Source organism: Salvelinus alpinus, chromosome 6, assembly GCF_045679555.1.
Source record: "Salvelinus alpinus chromosome 6, SLU_Salpinus.1, whole genome shotgun sequence".
Lineage (NCBI taxonomy): Eukaryota > Metazoa > Chordata > Actinopteri > Salmoniformes > Salmonidae > Salvelinus > Salvelinus alpinus.
The window spans coordinates 1,475,815-1,496,887 of record NC_092091.1 but is presented as its reverse complement, the minus strand read 5'-3'; the positions used below and the strand labels follow the sequence as shown (position 1 = coordinate 1,496,887).

The 21,073-nt window shown below is 44.4% G+C and overlaps 1 protein-coding gene across 1 annotated transcript in view; it reads left to right on the top strand.

Moving 5' to 3' along the window:
- The first annotated feature begins 14,478 nt into the window (after positions 1 to 14,478).
- The window catches only part of ice2 (interactor of little elongator complex ELL subunit 2), a 49,845-nt gene continuing 43,250 nt past the window's right edge, over positions 14,479 to 21,073 (top strand). The window contains exons 1-7 of the mRNA XM_071405108.1: positions 14,479 to 14,620; positions 14,780 to 14,890; positions 16,123 to 16,498; positions 17,809 to 17,928; positions 18,007 to 18,141; positions 18,665 to 18,781; positions 18,988 to 19,147. Of these exons, the coding sequence (XP_071261209.1) occupies positions 14,607 to 14,620; positions 14,780 to 14,890; positions 16,123 to 16,498; positions 17,809 to 17,928; positions 18,007 to 18,141; positions 18,665 to 18,781; positions 18,988 to 19,147 (1,033 nt within the window). The 5' untranslated portion in view covers positions 14,479 to 14,606. The remainder of the gene's footprint in view (positions 14,621 to 14,779; positions 14,891 to 16,122; positions 16,499 to 17,808; positions 17,929 to 18,006; positions 18,142 to 18,664; positions 18,782 to 18,987; positions 19,148 to 21,073) is intronic.

The window sequence follows — 21,073 nt, the reverse complement described above, 5'->3', positions numbered from 1 at the left end:
GAATCTGGCCAGTCAACTCCCAACCTCATCTACTACTACAGCTGACAATCTGGCCAGTCAACTCCCAACCTCATCTACTACTACAGCTGACAGTCTGGCCAGTCAACTCCCACCCTCATCTACTACTACAGCTGACAATCTGGCCAGTCAACTCCCAACCTCATCTACTACTACAGCTGACAATCTGGCCAGTCAACTCCCAACCTCATCTACTACTACAGCTGACAATCTGGCCAGTCAACTCCCAACCTCATCTACTACTACAGCTGACAATCTGGCCAGTCAACTCCCAACCTCATCTCATCTACTACTACAGCTGACAATCTGGCCAGTCAACTCCCAACCTCATCTACTACTACAGCTGAGAATCTGGCCAGTCAACTCCCAACCTCATCTACTACTACAGCTGACAATCTGGCCAGTCAACTCCCAACCTCATCTACTACTACAGCTGACAGTCTGGCCAGTCAACTCCCAACCTCATCTACTACTACAGCTGAGAATCTGGCCAGTCAACTCCCAACCTCATCTACTACTACAGCTGACAATCTGGCCAGTCAACTCCCAACCTCATCTACTACTACAGCTGAGAATCTGGCCAGTCAACTCCCAACCTCATCTACTACTACAGCTGACAATCTGGCCAGTCAACTCCCAACCTCATCTCATCTACTACTACAGCTGACAATCTGGCCAGTCAACTCCCAACCTCATCTACTACTACAGCTGACAATCTGGCCAGTCAACTCCCAACCTCATCTCATCTACTACTACAGCTGACAATCTGGCCAGTCAACTCCCAACCTCATCTACTACTACAGCTGACAATCTGGCCAGTCAACTCCCAACCTCATCTACTACTACAGCTGACAATCTGGCCAGTCAACTCCCAACCTCATCTACTACTACAGCTGACAATCTGGCCAGTCAACTCCCAACCTCATCTCATCTACTACTACAGCTGACAATCTGGCCAGTCAACTCCCAACCTCATCTACTACTACAGCTGACAATCTGGCCAGTCAACTCCCAACCTCATCTACTACTACAGCTGACAATCTGGCCAGTCAACTCCCAACCTCATCTACTACTACAGCTGACAATCTGGCCAGTCAACTCCCAACCTCATCTCATCTACTACTACAGCTGACAATCTGGCCAGTCAACTCCCAACCTCATCTACTACTACAGCTGACAATCTGGCCAGTCAACTCCCAACCTCATCTACTACTACAGCTGACAGTCTGGCCAGTCAACTCCCAACCTCATCTACTACTACAGCTGACAATCTGGCCAGTCAACTCCCAACCTCATCTACTACTACAGCTGACAGTCTGGCCAGTCAACTCCCAACCTCATCTACTACTACAGCTGAGAATCTGGCCAGTCAACTCCCAACCTCATCTACTACTACAGCTGACAATCTGGCCAGTCAACTCCCAACCTCATCTACTACTACAGCTGACAATCTGGCCAGTCAACTCCCAACCTCATCTCATCTACTACTACAGCTGACAATCTGGCCAGTCAACTCCCAACCTCATCTACTACTACAGCTGACAATCTGGCCAGTCAACTCCCAACCTCATCTACTACTACAGCTGACAATCTGGCCAGTCAACTCCCAACCTCATCTCATCTACTACTACAGCTGACAATCTGGCCAGTCAACTCCCAACCTCATCTACTACTACAGCTGACAATCTGGCCAGTCAACTCCCAACCTCATCTACTACTACAGCTGAGAATCTGGCCAGTCAACTCCCAACCTCATCTCATCTACTACTACAGCTGACAATCTGGCCAGTCAACTCCCAACCTCATCTACTACTACAGCTGACAATCTGGCCAGTCAACTCCCAACCTCATCTACTACTACAGCTGACAATCTGGCCAGTCAACTCCCAACCTCATCTACTACTACAGCTGACAATCTGGCCAGTCAACTCCCAACCTCATCTACTACTACAGCTGACAATCTGGCCAGTCAACTCCCAACCTCATCTACTACTACAGCTGACAATCTGGCCAGTCAACTCCCAACCTCATCTACTACTACAGCTGACAATCTGGCCAGTCAACTCCCAACCTCATCTCATCTACTACTACAGCTGACAATCTGGCCAGTCAACTCCCAACCTCATCTACTACTACAGCTGACAATCTGGCCAGTCAACTCCCAACCTCATCTCATCTACTACTACAGCTAACAGTCTGGCCAGTCAACTCCCAACCTCATCTACTACTACAGCTGACAATCTGGCCAGTCAACTCCCAACCTCATCTACTACTACAGCTGAGAATCTGGCCAGTCAACTCCCAACCTCATCTACTACTACAGCTGACAGTCTGGCCAGTCAACTCCCAACCTCATCTCATCTACTACTACAGCTGACAATCTGGCCAGTCAACTCCCAACCTCATCTACTACTACAGCTGACAATCTGGCCAGTCAATTCCCAACCTCATCTACTACTACAGCTAACAATTTGTTCCTTCCTTTCTACTGCTGTACATGAAAGATGAGTTAACATGTAAACCGGTTTAGAGTTTTACAGTATAGCCTATCTTACTTAGCCTTCGCCCTGCTAATATAACGGTTTACATTAGATTGCTGTCCCCACCAACTCACACCCAGTTTATTTCAAATCAAATCAAATCAAATGTATTTATATAGCCCTTCTTACATCAGCTGATATCTCAAAGTGCTGTACAGAAACACAGCCTAAAACCCCAAACAGCAAGCAATGCAGGTGTAGAAGTGTAACGGATGTGAAATGGCTAGCTAGTTAGTGGGTACGCGCTAATAGCGTTTCAATCGGTTACGTCACTTGCTCTGAGACCTGAAGTAGGGTTTCCCCTTGCTCTGCAAGGGCCGCGGCCTTTGTGGAGCGATGGGTAACGATGCTTCGTGGGCGACCGTTGTTGATGTGTGCAGAGGGTCCCTGGTTTGCGCCCGGGTCGGGGTGAGGGGACGCCATAAAGTTATACTGTTACATTGATGCTGTTGACCCGGATCACTGGTTGCTGCGGAAAAAGGAGGAGGTTGAAAGGGGGGTGAGTGTAACGGATGTGAAATGGCTAGCTAGTTAGCGGGTACACGCTAATAGCGTTTCAATCAGTTACGTCACTTGCTCTGAAACCTAGAAGTAGTGTTGCCCCTTGCTCTGCAAGGGCCGCGGCTTTTGTGGAGCGATGGGTAACGATGCTTCGTGGGTGACTGTTGTTGATGTGTGCAGAGGGTCCCTGGTTCGCGCCCGAGGTCGGGGCGAGGGGACGTACTAAAGTTATACTGTTACAGAAGCACCTGCATTTCTATCTGAAATAATGTTTAGAGAGGGATTATAATAAAAATATATTTGTATCCTGTCCAACTCACACACCTGTACACGTGTCATGCTGATGCAATCATTTATTACTATTAATTATAAACATGTTTGTTGAAGACCTTTCTAGGAATGGTTTGATCAGAGTTCTATTTGCTGACATTGCAACCCCCTGCTGTTGTGTTCAGAAGAGTCTCTGTCTCACAACTTTTATCAGATGTCGTTTTTTTACTCAGATTTCTAACTGGCTATTTTATATTATTTCTAATCCTAGTTTAGAGTTCTAATCCTAGTTTAGATTTCTAATCCTAGTTTAGATTTATAATCCTAGTTTAGATTTATAATCCTAGTTTAGCCTGTAGTGAGAGCTTCTGTCAATGTATTAGCTACAACGTGAACTGCTGTATTAAATGCATGCCACATAAAACAGAGAGAAGAAGGTCATGTAATATTATAGAGGATGAAATATAGACCACACACTTTACTAAACCACCATGTTGTCCTTAATTAACTAAGATAATTCATTAAGGTGGAGCCCAATGCTAATAAACATGTATAGTATAGGACGGTGTTAATGCAAGCAGGCGGCTCGGTGAGGCTCTAATGGCCTCCGTCATAAACTCAAGCAGGTGGCTCGGTGAGGCTCTAATGGCCTCCGTCATAAACTCAAGCAGGTGGCTCGGTGAGGCTCTAATGGCCTCCGTCATAAACTCAAGCAGGCGGCTCGGTGAGGCTCTAATGGCCTCCGTCATAAACTCAAGCAGGCGGCTCGGTGAGGCTCTAATGGCCTCCGTCATAAACTCAAGCAGGCGGCTCGGTGAGGCTCTAATGGCCTCCGTCATAAACTCAAGCAGGCGGCTCGGTGAGGCTCTAATGGCCTCCGTCATAAACTCAAGCAGGCGGCTCGGTGAGGCTCTAATGGCCTCCGTCATAAACTCAAGCAGGCGGCTCTGTGAGGCTCTAAAGGCCTCCGTCATAAACTCAAGCAGGCGGCTCGGTGAGGCTCTAATGGCCTCCGTCATAAACTCAAGCAGGCGGCTCAGTGAGGCTCTAATGGCCTCCGTCATAAACTCAAGCAGGCGGCTCGGTGAGGCTCTAATGGCCTCCGTCATAAACTCAAGCAGGCGGCTCGGTGAGGCTCTAATGGCCTCCGTCATAAACTCAAGCAGGCGGCTCGGTGAGGCTCTAATGGCCTCCGTCATAAACTCAAGCAGGCGGCTCTGTGAGGCTCTAAAGGCCTCCGTCATAAACTCAAGCAGGCGGCTCGGTGAGGCTCTAATGGCCTCCGTCATAAACTCAAGCAGGCGGCTCGGTGAGGCTCTAATGGCCTCCGTCATAAACTCAAGCAGGCGGCTCGGTGAGGCTCTAATGGCCTCCGTCATAAACTCAAGCAGGCGGCTCGGTGAGGCTCTAAAGGCCTCCGTCATAAACTCAAGCAGGTGGCTCGGTGAGGCTCTAATGGCCTCCGTCATAAACTCAAGTAGGCGGCTCGGTGAGGCTCTAAAGGCCTCCGTCATAAACTCAAGCAGGCGGCTCGGTGAGGCTCTAAAGGCCTCCGTCATAAACTCAAGCAGGCGGCTCGGTGAGGCTCTAATGGCCTCCGTCATAAACTCAAGCAGGCGGCTCTGTGAGGCTCTAATGGCCTCCGTCATAAACTCAATTTAACCTCCGCTATAACAGACAGGCTGTCTCTGATTTTTTCTTTGTGTTTACTATGGGCTGTTGTTATTTACTGCCTGTTTACTATGGGCTGTTGTTATTTACTGCCTGTTTACTATGGGCTGTTGTTATTTACTGCCTGTTTAGTATGGGCTGTTGTTATTTACTGCCTGTTTACTATGGGCTGTTGTAATTTACTGCCTGTTTAGTATGAGCTGTTGTTATTTACTGCCTGTTTACTATGGGCTGTTGTTATTTACTGGCTGTTTAGTATGAGCTGTTGTTATTTACTGCCTGTTGACTATGGGCTGTTGTTATTTACTGCCTGTTTAGTATGGACTGTTGTTATTTACTGCCTGTTTACTATGGGTTGTTGTTATTTACTGCCTGTTGACTATGGGCTGTTGTTATTTACTGCCTGTTTAGTATGGGCTGTTGTTATTTACTGCCTGTTTACTATGGGCTGTTGTTATTTACTGCCTGTTTACTATGGGCTGTTGTTATTTACTGCCTGTTTACTATGGGCTGTTGTTATTTACTGCCTGTTTAGTATGGGCTGTTGTTATTTACTGCCTGTTGACTACGGGCTGTTGTTATTTACTGCCTGTTTAGTATGGGTTGTTGTTATTTACTGCCTGTTTAGTATGGGCTGTTGTTATTTACTGCCTGTTTACTATGGGTTGTTGTTATTTACTGCCTGTTTACTATGGGCTGTTGTTATTTACTGCCTGTTTACTATGGGCTGTTGTTATTTACTGCCTGTTGACTACGGGCTGTTGTTATTTACTGCCTGTTGACTATGGGCTGTTGTTATTTACTGCCTGTTTAGTATGGGCTGTTGTTATTTACTGCCTGTTGACTACAGGCTGTTGTTATTTACTGCCTGTTTAGTATGGGTTGTTGTTATTTACTGCCTGTTTAGTATGGGCTGTTGTTATTTACTGCCTGTTTACTATGGGTTGTTGTTATTTACTGCCTGTTTACTATGGGCTGTTGTTATTTACTGCATGTTGGCTACGGGCTGTTGTTATTTACTGCCTGTTGACTATGGGCTGTTGTTATTTACTGCCTGTTTACTATGGGTTGTTGTTATTTACTGCCTGTTTACTATGGGCTGTTTTTTCAATTCAAATCAAATATTATTTGTCCATGCGCCGAATACAACAGGTGTAGTAGACCTTACAGTGAAATGCTGAATACAACAGGTGTAGTAGACCTCACAGTGAAATGCTGAATACAACAGGTGTAGTAGACCTCACAGTGAAATGCTGAATACAACAGGTGTAGTAGACCTCACAGTGAAATGCTGAATACAACAGGTGTAGTAGACCTTACAGTGAAATGCTGAATACAACAGGTGTAGTAGACCTTACAGTGAAATGCTGAATACAACAGGTGTAGTAGACCTCACAGTGAAATGCTGAATACAACAGGTGTAGTAGACCTTACAGTGAAATGCTGAATACAACAGGTGTAGTAGACCTCACAGTGAAATGCTGAATACAACAGGTGTAGTAGACCTCACAGTGAAATGCTGAATACAACAGGTGTAGTAGACCTTACAGTGAAATGCTGAATACAACAGGTGTAGTAGACCTTCCTGTGAAATGCTGAATACAACAGGTTTAGGAGACCTTACAGTGAAATGCTGAATACAACAGGTGTAGTAGACCTTCCTGTGAAATGCTGAATACAACAGGTGTAGTAGACCTCATAGTGAAATGCTGAATACAACAGGTGTAGTAGACCTCACAGTGAAATGCTCAATACAACAGGTGTAGTAGACCTCACAGTGAAATGCTGAATACAACAGGTGTAGTAGACTTTACAGTGAAATGCTGAATACAACAGGTGTAGTAGACCTCACAGTGAAATGCTGAATACAACAGGTGTAGTAGACTTTACAGTGAAATGCTGAATACAACAGGTGTAGTAGACCTTCCTGTGAAATGCTGAATACAACAGGTGTAGTAGACCTTACAGTGAAATGCTGAATACAACAGGTGTAGTAGACCTCACAGTGAAATGCTGAATACAACAGGTGTAGTAGACCTCACAGTGAAATGCTGAATACAACAGGTGTAGTAGACCTCACAGTGAAATGCTGAATACAACAGGTGTAGTAGACCTTCCTGTGAAATGCTGAATACAACAGGTGTAGTAGACCTCACAGTGAAATGCTGAATACAACTGGTGTAGTAGACCTCACAGTGAAATGCTGAATACAACAGGTGTAGTAGACCTCACAGTGAAATGCTGAATACAACAGGTGTAGTAGACCTTACAGTGAAATGCTGAATACAACAGGTGTAGTAGACCTCACAGTGAAATGCTGAATACAACAGGTGTAGTAGTCCTCACAGTGAAATGCTGAATACAACAGGTGTAGTAGACCTCACAGTGAAATGCTGAATACAACAGGTGTAGTAGACCTCACAGTGAAATGCTGAATACAACAGGTGTAGTAGACCTTACAGTGAAATGCTGAATACAACAGGTGTAGTAGACCTCACAGTGAAATGCTGAATACAACAGGTGTAGTAGACCTCACAGTGAAATGCTGAATACAACAGGTGTAGTAGACCTTACAGTGAAATGCTGAATACAACAGGTGTAGTAGACCTCACAGTGAAATGCTGAATACAACAGGTGTAGTAGACCTCACAGTGAAATGCTGAATACAACAGGTGTAGTAGACCTCACAGTGAAATGCTGAATACAACAGGTGTAGTAGACCTTACAGTGAAATGCTGAATACAACAGGTGTAGTAGACCTTACAGTGAAATGCTGAATACAACAGGTGTAGTAGACCTCACAGTGAAATGCTGAATACAACAGGTGTAGTAGACCTTACAGTGAAATGCTGAATACAACAGGTGTAGTAGACCTCACAGTGAAATGCTGAATACAACAGGTGTAGTAGACCTCACAGTGAAATGCTGAATACAACAGGTGTAGTAGACCTTACAGTGAAATGCTGAATACAACAGGTGTAGTAGACCTTCCTGTGAAATGCTGAATACAACAGGTTTAGTAGACCTTACAGTGAAATGCTGAATACAACAGGTGTAGTAGACCTTCCTGTGAAATGCTGAATACAACAGGTGTAGTAGACCTCATAGTGAAATGCTGAATACAACAGGTGTAGTAGACCTCACAGTGAAATGCTCAATACAACAGGTGTAGTAGACCTCACAGTGAAATGCTGAATACAACAGGTGTAGTAGACTTTACAGTGAAATGCTGAATACAACAGGTGTAGTAGACCTCACAGTGAAATGCTGAATACAACAGGTGTAGTAGACTTTACAGTGAAATGCTGAATACAACAGGTGTAGTAGACCTTCCTGTGAAATGCTGAATACAACAGGTGTAGTAGACCTTACAGTGAAATGCTGAATACAACAGGTGTAGTAGACCTCACAGTGAAATGCTGAATACAACAGGTGTAGTAGACCTCACAGTGAAATGCTGAATACAACAGGTGTAGTAGACCTCACAGTGAAATGCTGAATACAACAGGTGTAGTAGACCTCACAGTGAAATGCTGAATACAACAGGTGTAGTAGACCTCACAGTGAAATGCTGAATACAACAGGTGTAGTAGACCTCACAGTGAAATGCTGAATACAACAGGTGTAGTAGACCTCACAGTGAAATGCTGAATACAACAGGTGTAGTAGACCTCACAGTGAAATGCTGAATACAACAGGTGTAGTAGACCTTCCTGTGAAATGCTGAATACAACAGGTGTAGTAGACCTCACAGTGAAATGCTGAATACAACTGGTGTAGTAGACCTCACAGTGAAATGCTGAATACAACAGGTGTAGTAGACCTCACAGTGAAATGCTGAATACAACAGGTGTAGTAGACCTTACAGTGAAATGCTGAATACAACAGGTGTAGTAGACCTCACAGTGAAATGCTGAATACAACAGGTGTAGTAGACCTTCCTGTGAAATGCTGAATACAACAGGTGTAGTAGACCTCACAGTGAAATGCTGAATACAACAGGTGTAGTAGACCTTCCTGTGAAATGCTGAATACAACAGGTGTAGTAGACCTTACAGTGAAATGCTGAATACAACAGGTGTAGTAGACCTTCCTGTGAAATGCTTACTTACAAGCCCTTAACCAACAATCCAGTTCAAGGAATAAACTAAATAAACTAAAGTAATTTTTTTAAATAAATAAACACAATAAAATAACAACAACTAGGTTATATACAGGGGTACTAGTACCAACCTCTGTCCGGGTAGCTCTGGTCCAGTACTATACCTGTATCCAGTACTATACCTGTATCCAGTACTATACCTGTATCCAGTACTATACTTGTATCCAGTACTATACCTGTATCCAGTACTATACCTGTATCCAGTACTATACCTGTATCCAGTACTATACCTGTATCCAGTACTATACCTGTATCCAGTACTATACCTGTATCCAGTACTATACTTGTATCCAGTACTATACCTGTATCCAGTACTATACCTGTATCCAGTACTATACCTGTATCCAGTACTATATATGTATTAAAACCAACCATTTTTGTTTGTATTTGCAGTGAACTAGTTCTACTAACATTGTATTTTGTAAAACTGATAGCAATCACATAAGAGAACAGTTTGTATCTGTAATCTGCAGGCAACAGATAGCATACATACAGTGCATTCGGAAAGTATTCAGACCCCTTGACTTTTTCCATATTTTGTTACGTTACAGCCTTATTCAAAAAAAAAAAAAAAACCCTCATCAATCTACACAAAAACTGTTTTTTAGCATTGTTTGCAAAAACGAAATACATGAAATATCACATTTACATAAGTATTCAGACCCTTTACTCTGTTGAACTTTGTACTTTGTTGAAGCACCTTTGGAAGCAATTACATCCTTGAGTGTTCTTGGGTGTCAAGCTACAAGCTTGGCACATGTGGGGAGTGTCTCTCATTATTCTCTGCAGATCCAAGCTCCGTCAGGTTGGATGGGGAGCGTCGCTGCACAGCTATTTTCAGCTCTCTCCAAAGATGTTCGATCAGGTTCAAGTCTGGGCTCTGGCTGGACCACTCAAGGACATTTAGAAACTTTTCTCGAAGCCACTCCTGCGTTATCTTGGCTGTGTGCTTGGGGTCATCGTCCTGTTGGAAGGTGAATGTTTGCCCCAGTCTGAGGCCCTGAGCACTCTGGAGCAGGTTTTCATCAAGGATCTCTCTGTACTTTGCTCCATTAATCTTTTCCTCAATCCTGACTAGTCTCCCAGTCCCTGCCGCTGAAAAACATCCCCACAGCAAGATGCTGCCACCACCATGCTTCACCGTAGGGATGGTGCCAGGTTTCCTCCAGACGTGATGCTTGGCATTCAGGCCAAAGAGTTGAATCTTGGTTTCATCAGACCAGAGAATCTTGTGAGAGTCCTTTAGGTGCCTTTTGGCAAACTCCAAGTGTGCTGTCATGTGCCTTTTACTGAGGAGTGGCTTCCATCTGGCCACTCTACCATAATGGCCTGATTGGTGGAGTGCTGCAGAGATGGTTGTCCTTCTGGAAGGTTCTCCGATCTCCACAGAGGACGTCTGGAGCTCTATCAGAGTGACCATCGGGTTCTTGGTCATCTCCCTGACCAAGGCCCTGCTCAGTTTGGCTGGGCGGTCAGCTCTAGGAAGAGTCTTGGTGGTTCTAAACTTCTTCTATTTCAGAATGATGGAGGCCACTGTGTTCTTGGGGACCTTTAATGTTGCAGAAATATTCTGTACCCTTCCCCAGATCTGTGCCTCGACATAGTTCTGTCTCAGAGCTATACGGATAATTCCTTCAACCTCATGGCTTGGTTTTTGCTCTGACATGCACTGTCAAGTGTGGGACCTTATATAGACAGGTGTGTGCCTTTTCAACTCATGTCCAATTAATTGAATTTACCACAGGTGGACTCCATTCAAGTTGTAGAAATATCTCAAGGATGATCAATGGGGCTTCTGTCACGTTCTGACCATAGTTCTTTTGTATTTTCTTTGTTTTAGTGTGGTCAGGGCGTGAGTTGGATGGGTAATCTATGTTTTCTATTTCTGTGTTGGTTTTCTGTGTTTGGCCTGATATGGTTCTCAATCAGAGGCAGCTGTCAATCGTTGTCCCTGATTGGGAACTATATTTAGGTAGCCTGTTTTCTGTTGGGTTTTGTGGGTGGTTGTTTTCAGTCTTTGTGTGTCTGCACCAGATAGAACTGTTTCGGTTTTCACGTTTGTTGTTTTGTATTTTGTAGTGTTCACGTTTATTGTCTTTAATTAAACATTATGGACAATTACCGCGCTGCGCATTGGTCCTCCGATCCTTCAAACTTCTCCTCCTCAGACGAGGAGGAAGACGACAGCCGTTACAGCCTCCCACTCCTCTTTCTATTCTGGTTAGAGCCAGTTTGTGCTGTTCTGTGAAGGGAGTAGTACACAGCGTTGTACGAGATCTTCAATTTCTTGGCAATTTCTCACATGGAATAGCCTTTGTTTCTCAGAACAAGAATAGACTGACAAGTTTCAGAAGAAAGTTATTTGTTTCTGGCCATTTTGAGCCTGTAAACTAACCCACAAATGCTCTGATGCACCAGATACTCAACTAGTCTAAAGAAGGCCAGTTTTATCGCTTCTTTAATCAGCACAACAGTTTTCAGCTGTGCTAACATAATTGCAAAAAGGTTTTCTAATGATCAATTTGCCTTTTAAAATTATAAACTTGGATTAGCTAACACAACGTACCAATGGAACACAGGAGTGATGGTTGCTGATAATGGGCCTCTGTACACCTATGTAGATATTACATTCAAAAATGGAATATCTACATAGGTGTATAGCTACAATAGTCATTTACAACATTAACAATGTCTACACTGTATTTCTGATAAATTTGATGTTATTTTAATGGACAAAAAATGTGCTTTTCTTTCAAAAACAAGGACATTTCTAAGTGACCCAAACTTTTGAATGGTAGTCTGAGTGTGATACGTGCTGCTTTGTTCTGGAACAACTGCAATTTACCTATGTCCTTCTTTTCCGCACATGACCACACAGTTGGGCAGTATTCCAGGTGCGACAAAACTAGGGCCTGTAGGACCTGTCTGGTCGACTGAGATGCCAAGAAGGCAGAGCAAAGCCCTGTCATGGACAGACCTCTTCCCATTTTAGCAACCAATGAGTCTATATGTTTTGACCATGACAATTTGCTATCTAGGGTTACACCCAGCAGTTTAGTCTCCTCAACTTGCTCAATAACCACATTATACAATAATAGATCTAAACGAGGTTTAGCGTTGAGCGAGTGATTTGTCCCAAAAACTATGCTTTTAGTTTTTGAGATATTTAGCACACGCCTATTGTTAGTTAGCCATTCTATAACGGACTGGAGCTCTGTGTTAAGTGTCTCAGTTATTTATTTGACTGTTGAGCCATCAGCGTACATAGACACACAAGCTATAGTCTCTAGAATGCAGACGTAGTCTTCCTAGTAGGACTCTGCAATAGGACACGCATCCGTTTCAGCGTGTTTTGGGAGTCAAGCAAGAGTCGACTCCTACAACTCCAACCACAGGAGTCGGACTCGACTCCAAAAATACAGGAGTCGGACTAGACTCCAAAAATGTTTTCCTTATTGTGTTTCCCTCTACAGAATAATTACATTACATGAGAAATAAATAACATACTAGTTTGAGTCTACATGGGATATGCAGCTCAAATGATCTGCTATCTGGAAATTTCAACATGTACTTAGTTTCCTGGGGAATTATTATAGGTTACCATAGCAACAAAGTCATAACTATGGCTAAACCCCGGCTATTTCTACATTGTAGCGATCTTCTTAAAATATGATTTTAAACCTAACCATAATCTTAACTTTAACCACACTGCTAATCTGATGCCTAACCTGAACCTTAAATTAAGACCAAAAATCACAATTTTATTTGCATGATTTTTTACGATACAGCCGCTTCTGACTTTGTGGCTGGGGTAACTAGTGACAGACCACTGAGGATTGTCCACATTGATCTCCATGCTGGCAGCAAGAATAAGCAAGACCGAGCAAGAACAAGGCCGTGACCACGGCAATTTCCTTCCAAATAAAAATCACACAATGAAGCTTGTGAAGAATAATACAAATGGTCGAAATTTGTCAAATGTTATGGCGAAATGTTAGCAGACTTGTTTAACAATATGAAAAAAGGAATAAAGTGAATCGCCTTTATAGCACAAATAATATTATAGCATTAGGCTCCAGAGTGGTGCAGCGGTCTAAGGCACTGCATCTCAGTGCAAGAGGGGTCACTACAGTCCCTGGTTTGAATCCAGGCTGTATCACATTTGTTCTTTAACTGACTTGCCTAGTTAAATAACAAAATGACATTATTTTTAATAGCATTAAAGTAATGATTACTAGATAGTTCAAATCAAATTGTATTTGTCACATGCGCCGAATATAACAGGTGAAATGCTTACTTACCAGCCGTTAACCAATAATGCAGTTTTAAGAAAAAGATGTGTTAAGTAAAAAATAAGAAATAAAAGTAACAAATAATTAAAGAGCAGCAGTAAAATAACAATAGCGAGGCTATGTACTGGGGGTACCAGTTAGTTGAGTTAATTGAGGTAATATTTACATGTAGGAAGAGTTAAAGTGATTATGCATAGATAATAACAGAGAGTAGCAGTGTAAAGTGTGGGGGGGGGGGGGGGGGGGGCAATACAAATTGTCTGGGTAGCCATTTGATTAGCTGTTCAGGAGTCTTATGGCTTGGGGGTAGAAGCTGTTGAGAAGCCTTTTGGACCTAGACTTGGCGCGCCGGATCATGGTAACAACAGTAATACAAATAAAAAATCATAATAATAGTAATAACAATATTAATAATCATATTATAGTGTTGCATGTAAAATGGGTTCCATTCTGCTCAGGACTTTTAGTTTCCAAATCCACAGAGCTTACACCCAGAGGAGCGTCTCTGCTCGTTTGGCGGCCCTAACAGAGTGGCCCATCAACTTAAATCCTATCCTTTTTTCATATTTGACATTCATATCGTACCGTACAAAATGATCTGTACGTTGTGTCACAGTAAAAGGGGGGTCTACTCAGGAGCACTTCTAGTTTCCAAATCCACAGAGCTTACACCCAGAGAACCCCTGTTTTACTGTGACACCAAGAACAGATAATTGTGTACGGTGCAATAAATGTTAAGAGTACACACACAAAAAAAATTGTCGACCATTTACGCTTGAAAAAATAAAAAATAAATTACTTATCTTATAGAAATAAAATATAATTTTTGCAGTAATTATTCACCAGCAAGTGGTACTGGAGCGCCAAGTCTAGGACAGAAAGGCTCCTTAGCAGCTTCAGCGCATGTGACAAATAAAGTTTGATTTGATTTTGATACAGGACAGGACATTTATTTTGAAGGATTCCAAAAGTCCTGACCCGGAAGTACTTAGTAGTTCTTGCCTGTATCACAGCGGTTTCACGTTCAACGCTGAAGCTCACATCAATGCCATTGTTAAAGTAGATAACTGGCTACTAGCTAACTATTTATAGTTGTATTATTCTCAGCTACATCTTATCTCATAACCAGGCCAACATAAAACAGTGGTACATATGGAGCTGACATGGTGAGCTTGGTTTGTGATTAACCAGTTGGCGAAAATGTTTGGGGACATTTGGCGCCTAACTAACGATATTTAAACTATGGCAAGTTTGAGGTTTGCTAGAGATGTTAACGCTAGTTGTAACATAATCATGATGAAACGCTGTTCCCTATCTCCCCGTAGGGAGGACGTCCCGCTCCCATCCCCAGACTGTCTATTATTTAACAAAGACCTATATGACAAGTACTCCCTGGCGCCGACCATCAAGGGACTGTGGTCTATCGCTGTTGTAAGGTACAGTATGCAGCTACCTAACGTAGCGTCAGTGGCTGGCTAACGTAGCGTCAGTGGACAGCAGATTGAGGGGAGTTTTATCTCTTTCTCATTGTTAGAACTGGTAACCATTAGAACTGGTAACCATTAGAATGATGAACTGGTAACCATTAGAACTGGTAACCATTCGAATGATGAACTGGTAACTATTAGAACTGGTAACCATTAGAATGATGAACTGGTAACCATTAGAACTGGTAACCATTAGAATGATGAACTGGTAACCATTAGAACTGGTAACCATTAGAACTGGTAACCATTAGAACTGGTAACCATTAGAATGATGAACTGGTAACCATTAGAACTGGTAACCATTAGAACTGGTAACCATTAGAATGATGAACTGGTAACCATTAGAACTGGTAACCATTCGAATGATGAACTGGTAACTATTAGAACTGGTAACCATTAGAATGATGAACTGGTAACCATTAGAACTGGTAACCATTAGAATGATGAACTGGTAACCATTAGAACTGGTAACCATTAGAATGATGAACTGGTAACCATTAGAACTGGTAACCATTAGAACTGGTAACCATTAGAATGATGAACTGGTAACCATTAGAACTGGTAACCATTAGAATGATGAACTGGTAACCATTAGAACTGGTAACCATTAGAATGAACTGGTAACCATTAGAACTGGTAACCATTAGAATGATGAACTGGTAACCATTAGAACTGGTAACCATTAGAATGATGAACTGGTAACCATTAGAACTGGTAACCATTAGAACTGGTAACCATTAGAATGATGAACTGGTAACCATTAGAACTGGTAACCATTAGAACTGGTAACCATTAGAATGATGAACTGGTAACCATTAGAATGATGAACTGGTAACCATTAGAACTGGTAACCATTAGAACTGGTAACCATTAGAATGATGAACTGGTAACCATTAGAACTGGTAACCATTAGAACTGGTAACCATTAGAATGATGAACTGGTAACCATTAGAACTGGTAACCATTAGAATGATGAACTGGTAACCATTAGAACTGGTAACCATTAGAATTATGAACTGGTAACTATTACAACTGGTAACCATTAGAATGATGAACTGGTAACCATTAGAACTGGTAACCATTAGAACTGGTAACCATTAGAACTGGTAACCATTAGAATGATGAACTGGTAACCATTAGAACTGGTAACCATTAGAATGATGAGTTGTTGTGGTGTCCAGTCCCACAGTAAAGGTTGACGTGAAGGAGGAGTTAGAGGACCCAACAGGACCAGCCAAGCTCCCCTCTACACAGAAGCAGTCAAACAGCAGCAGTAACATAACTGATGAGAGGAGTAGCACCGGAGAGCCCTGCTCTGACAGTCAGGATGAACACGGTGACCGTAAAGATGATCACCCGCCTGCTGGTGAGGCAGTCTCCAGACAGGAACCCAGACACCCTAGGCCCTCTGGCCAGGACCCCAGCCTTCCCGGCCAGGTACCAGAGTTGTTCCCTGAGCCCAGGATTCCATACCCCTGTTTCTCCAGACTCACCAGTAAAGACCAGCTGACATATCTCCATGTGCTGACCAGCAAACAGCCCAGAGAGGTTTCTCAGGTAGGCTACCGACTGGCTCTTAATATTAAGAATACAATACATTTGTATAGCGCAATACATACAGAGAAGCTCCTCATGCACATAATGCTCTCAACACGACTCTATGCTTTTGTCACACTGTGGCTGTGTCTGTAAGGTCTGTAAGGTCAGCCTGTGACTGTGCCTGTAGGGTCAGAGCCTGTGACTGTGCCTGTAGGGTCAGAGCCTGTGACTGTGCCTGTAGGGTCAGAGCCTGTGACTGTGCCTGTAAGGCCAGAGCCTGTGACTGTGCCTGTAGGGTCAGAGCCCGTGGCTGTGCCTGTAAGGTCAGAGCCCGTGGCTGTGCCTGTAAGGTCAGAGCCCGTGGCTGTGCCTGTGCCTGTAAGGTCAGCCTGTGACTGCCTGTAAGGTCAGCCTGTGACTGTGCCTGTAGGGTCAGAGCCCGTGACTGTGCCTGTAGGGTCAGAGCCCGTGACTGTGCCTGTAAGGTCAGAGCCCGTGGCTGTGCCTGTAAGGTCAGAGCCCGTGGCTGTGCCTGTAAGGTCAGAGCCCGTGGCTGTGCCTGTAAGGTCAGAGCCCGTGGCTGTGCCTGTAAGGTCAGAGCCCGTGGCTGTGCCTGTAAGGTCAGAGCCCGTGGCTGTGCCTGTAAGGTCAGAGCCCGTGGCTGTGCCTGTAAGGTCAGAGCCCGTGGCTGTGCCTGTAAGGTCAGAGCCCGTGGCTGTGCCTGTAAGGTCAGAGCCCGTGGCTGTGCCTGTAAGGTCAGAGCCCGTGGCTGTGCCTGTAAGGTCAGAGCCCGTGGCTGTGCCTGTAATGTCAGAGCCCGTGGCTGTGCCTGTAAGGTCAGAGCCCGTGGCTGTGACTGTGCCTGTAAGGTCAGAGCCCGTGACTGTGACTGTGCCTGTAAGGTCAGAGCCTGTGACTGTGCCTGTAGGGTCAGAGCCTGTGACTGTGCCTGTAGGGTCAGAGCCTGTGACTGCCTGTAGGGTCAGAGCCTGTGACTGTGCCTGTAAGGTCAGAGCCTGTGACTGTGCCTGTAGGGTCAGAGCCTGTGACTGTGCCTGTAGGGTCAGAGCCTGTGACTGTGCCTGTAGGGTCAGAGCCTGTGACTGTGCCTGTAGGGTCAGAGCCTGTGACTGTGCCTGTAGGGTCAGAGCCTGTGACTGTGCCTGTAGGGTCAGAGCCTGTGCATTCGGTCATTGTACTTAAAACATGCGTTGACATTGACAGAACTCAATGTTGTGACCTGTGCCTCCCTCCCTGTCAGATTATAATGGCAGCTTGCCTTCACCCTTCCCGATCTAGCACTAACCCTGTTCATCTATGCCGATCAGACTCTGTTGCTGCATGTGAACAGTGAGAGGTCAGAGTTCATGAGGTACCTGCAGGAAGTGGCCAGGATGTGTCCCGACGACTACAACTACATATCCCAGGGGGCCGCTCTCTACTCAGAGGTAATGCACTGTTACTTCCTGGTTACTAGTCTGCTGATGTTACAACTCTGTACGGACTGTCATCGTTTTATGTTCCAGGAGTACCTGAGAGCCTGTCTGGACCAGATGAGGATGTATCCCCAACTCTATCAGATCCAGGAGATAACCAGCCTCACAGGAGGAAACTTCTCTTCCAGCCTCCAGCTCAACTTTGAGAAACAGCTGCTCACTATGGTGAGATATACTAGAATAATATATTCTATTTAACAGTAATACTATGGTGAGATATACTAGAATAATATATTCTATTTAACAGTAATACTGGTGAGATATACTAGAATAATATATTATATTTAAGCAATAAGCCATGAGGGGGTGTGGTATATGGCCAATATACCACAGCTAAGGGCTGTTCTTAAGCACGACACAACGCGGAGTGCCTTGATACAGCCATTAGCCGTGGTATATTGGCCATATACCACAAACCCATGAGGTGCCTTATTGCTATTATAAACTGTTTACTAAAGTAATTAGAGCAGTAAAAATAAATGTTTTGTCATACCCGTGGTATACGGTCTGATATACCACGGGTGTCAGCCAATTAGCATTCAGGGCTGGAACCACCCAGTTTATAAATAACTGTAATACTATGGTGAGATATACTAGAATAATGTATTCTATATAATAGTAGTACTATAAACTGTTATCCTTTGTACTTGAGTCCCAGAACCTGTCTTCTCCTCCTGTGTGCCTGCAGGGCGAGGTCGTGATCACAGACCACAAAGTGGTGCCTAATGAAGCACAGTTGGCATTTGACTATGAGACTGTTTCATCAGACATTCCTCCAGTCAAGAAAGCCAAGTTCTCACACTCTGTAAGAATGATGCTTGACTTCTTAATTACTACAACAAAGAGAGACATCATTGGTTGTTGTCAGGTTGGAACTCAGTCTTTGGGAGGCCTTTGTATATGAACTATTAAATACACTCCAACAACACTCTTCCATTGATGTTTCTGAACAGTGTTATGTCTTAGAGTCCTCATTTTACACACTAATGTTGGTATTTGTTTCACGTTTAGGGCGTCAGTACTGACAGTAATGCAGAGAAGCTGAGTGGTCGGTATGAACCCCATGTTGTCCTGAGTAGAGAAAGTCTGGTCAGACTGCTGGACAACCACGGTCCGGACTTCACTGATCCCTGGGAGTTACCTGTAGTGGTCAAAACCAACCCTGGAAGAGGTAGGATATAACTTAACCCCTCATCCTGACCCTAACCCTGGGAGAGGTAGGATATAACCTAACCCCTCATCCTGACCCTAACCCTGGGAGAGGTAGGATATAACCTAACCCCTCATCCTGACCCTAACCCTGGGAGAGGTAGGATATAACCTAACCCCTCATCCTGACCCTAACCCCATCCCTGGGAGAGGTAGGATATAACCTAGCCCCTCATCCTGACCCTAACCCCATCCCTGGGAGAGGTAGGATATAACCTAACCCTTCATCCTGACCCTAACCAGAGCTCCCCAGATAGCATATAATATCAAAATGTGTAGAATGTCCGGAAATTTGCTTTACAATTGCAGCAGTTTCTCTCAGCCTCATGGCAAAATGTTAAGAATAGCATTATAAAACTGCACATGTATTCAACACAAAGGGTTGAAATCAGTACTGTGCAGTATATAAACCCTGGATCGATGATGCTTTGTATTGGCAAATGAGAGGCTTTAAAGCCAACGGTCGGCAATATTGTCAAAGCAGATGTTATTTGTCACATGCGCCAAATACAACAGGTGTAGACTTTAATGTGAAATGCTTACTTACAAACCTTTAACCAACAATGCAGAGTTAAAAATAAATACACTGCTCAAAAAAATAAAGGGAACACTTAAACAACACAATGTAACTCCAAGTCAATCACACTTCTGTGAAATCAAACTGTCCACTTAGGAAGCAACACTGATTGACAATACATTTCACATGCTGTTGTGCAAATGGAATAGACAAAAGGTGGAAATTATAGGCAATTAGCAAGACACCCCCAAAAAAGGAGTGATTCTGCAGGTGGTGACCACAGACCACTTCTCAGTTCCTATGCTTCCTGGCTGATGTTTTGGTCACTTTTGAATGCTGGCGGTGCTTTCACTCTAGTGGTAGCATGAGACGGAGTCTACAACCCACACAAGTGGCTCAGGTAGTGCAGTTCATCCAGGATAGCACATCAATGCGAGCTGTGGCAAAAAGGTTTGCTGTGTCTGTCAGCGTAGTGTCCAGAGCATGGAGGCGCTACCAGGAGACAGGCCAGTACATCAGGAGACGTGGAGGAGGCCGTAGGAGGGCAACAACCCAGCAGCAGGACCGCTACCTCCGCCTTTGTGCAAGGAGGTGCACTGCCAGAGCCCTGCAAAATGACCTCCAGCAGGCCACAAATGTGCATGTGTCAGCATATGGTCTCACAAGGGGTCTGAGGATCTCATCTCGGTACCTAATGGCAGTCAGGCTACCTCTGGCGAGCACATGGAGGGCTGTGCGGCCCCACAAAGAAATGCCACCCCACACCATGACTGACCCATCGCCAAACCGGTCATGCTGGAGGATGTTGCAGGCAGCAGAACGTTCTCCAAGATTGGCACCAAGATTGGCACCAAGTCTCCAGACTCTGTCACGTCTGTCACATGTGCTCATGTGCTCAGTGTGAACCTGCTATCATCTGTGAAGAGCACAGGGCGCCAGTGGCGAATTTGCCAATCTTGGTGTTCTCTGGCAAATGCCAAACGTCCTGCACGGTGTTGGGCTGTAAGCACAACCCCCACCTGTGGACGTCGGGCCCTCATACCACCCTCATGGAGTCTGTTTCTGACCGTTTGAGCAGACACATGCACATTTGTGGCCTGCTGGAGGTCATTTTGCAGGGCTCTGGCAGTGCACCTCCTTGCACAAAGGCGGAGGTAGCGGTCCTGCTTCTGGGTTGTTGCCCTCCTACGGCCTCCTCCACGTCTCCTGATGTACTGGCCTGTCTCCTGGTAGCGCCTCCATGCTCTGGACACTACGCTGACAGACACAGCAAACCTTTTTGCCACAGCTCGCATTGATGTGCCATCCTGGATGAACTGCAGTACCTGAGCCACTTGTGTGGGTTGTAGACTCCGTCTCATGATACCACTA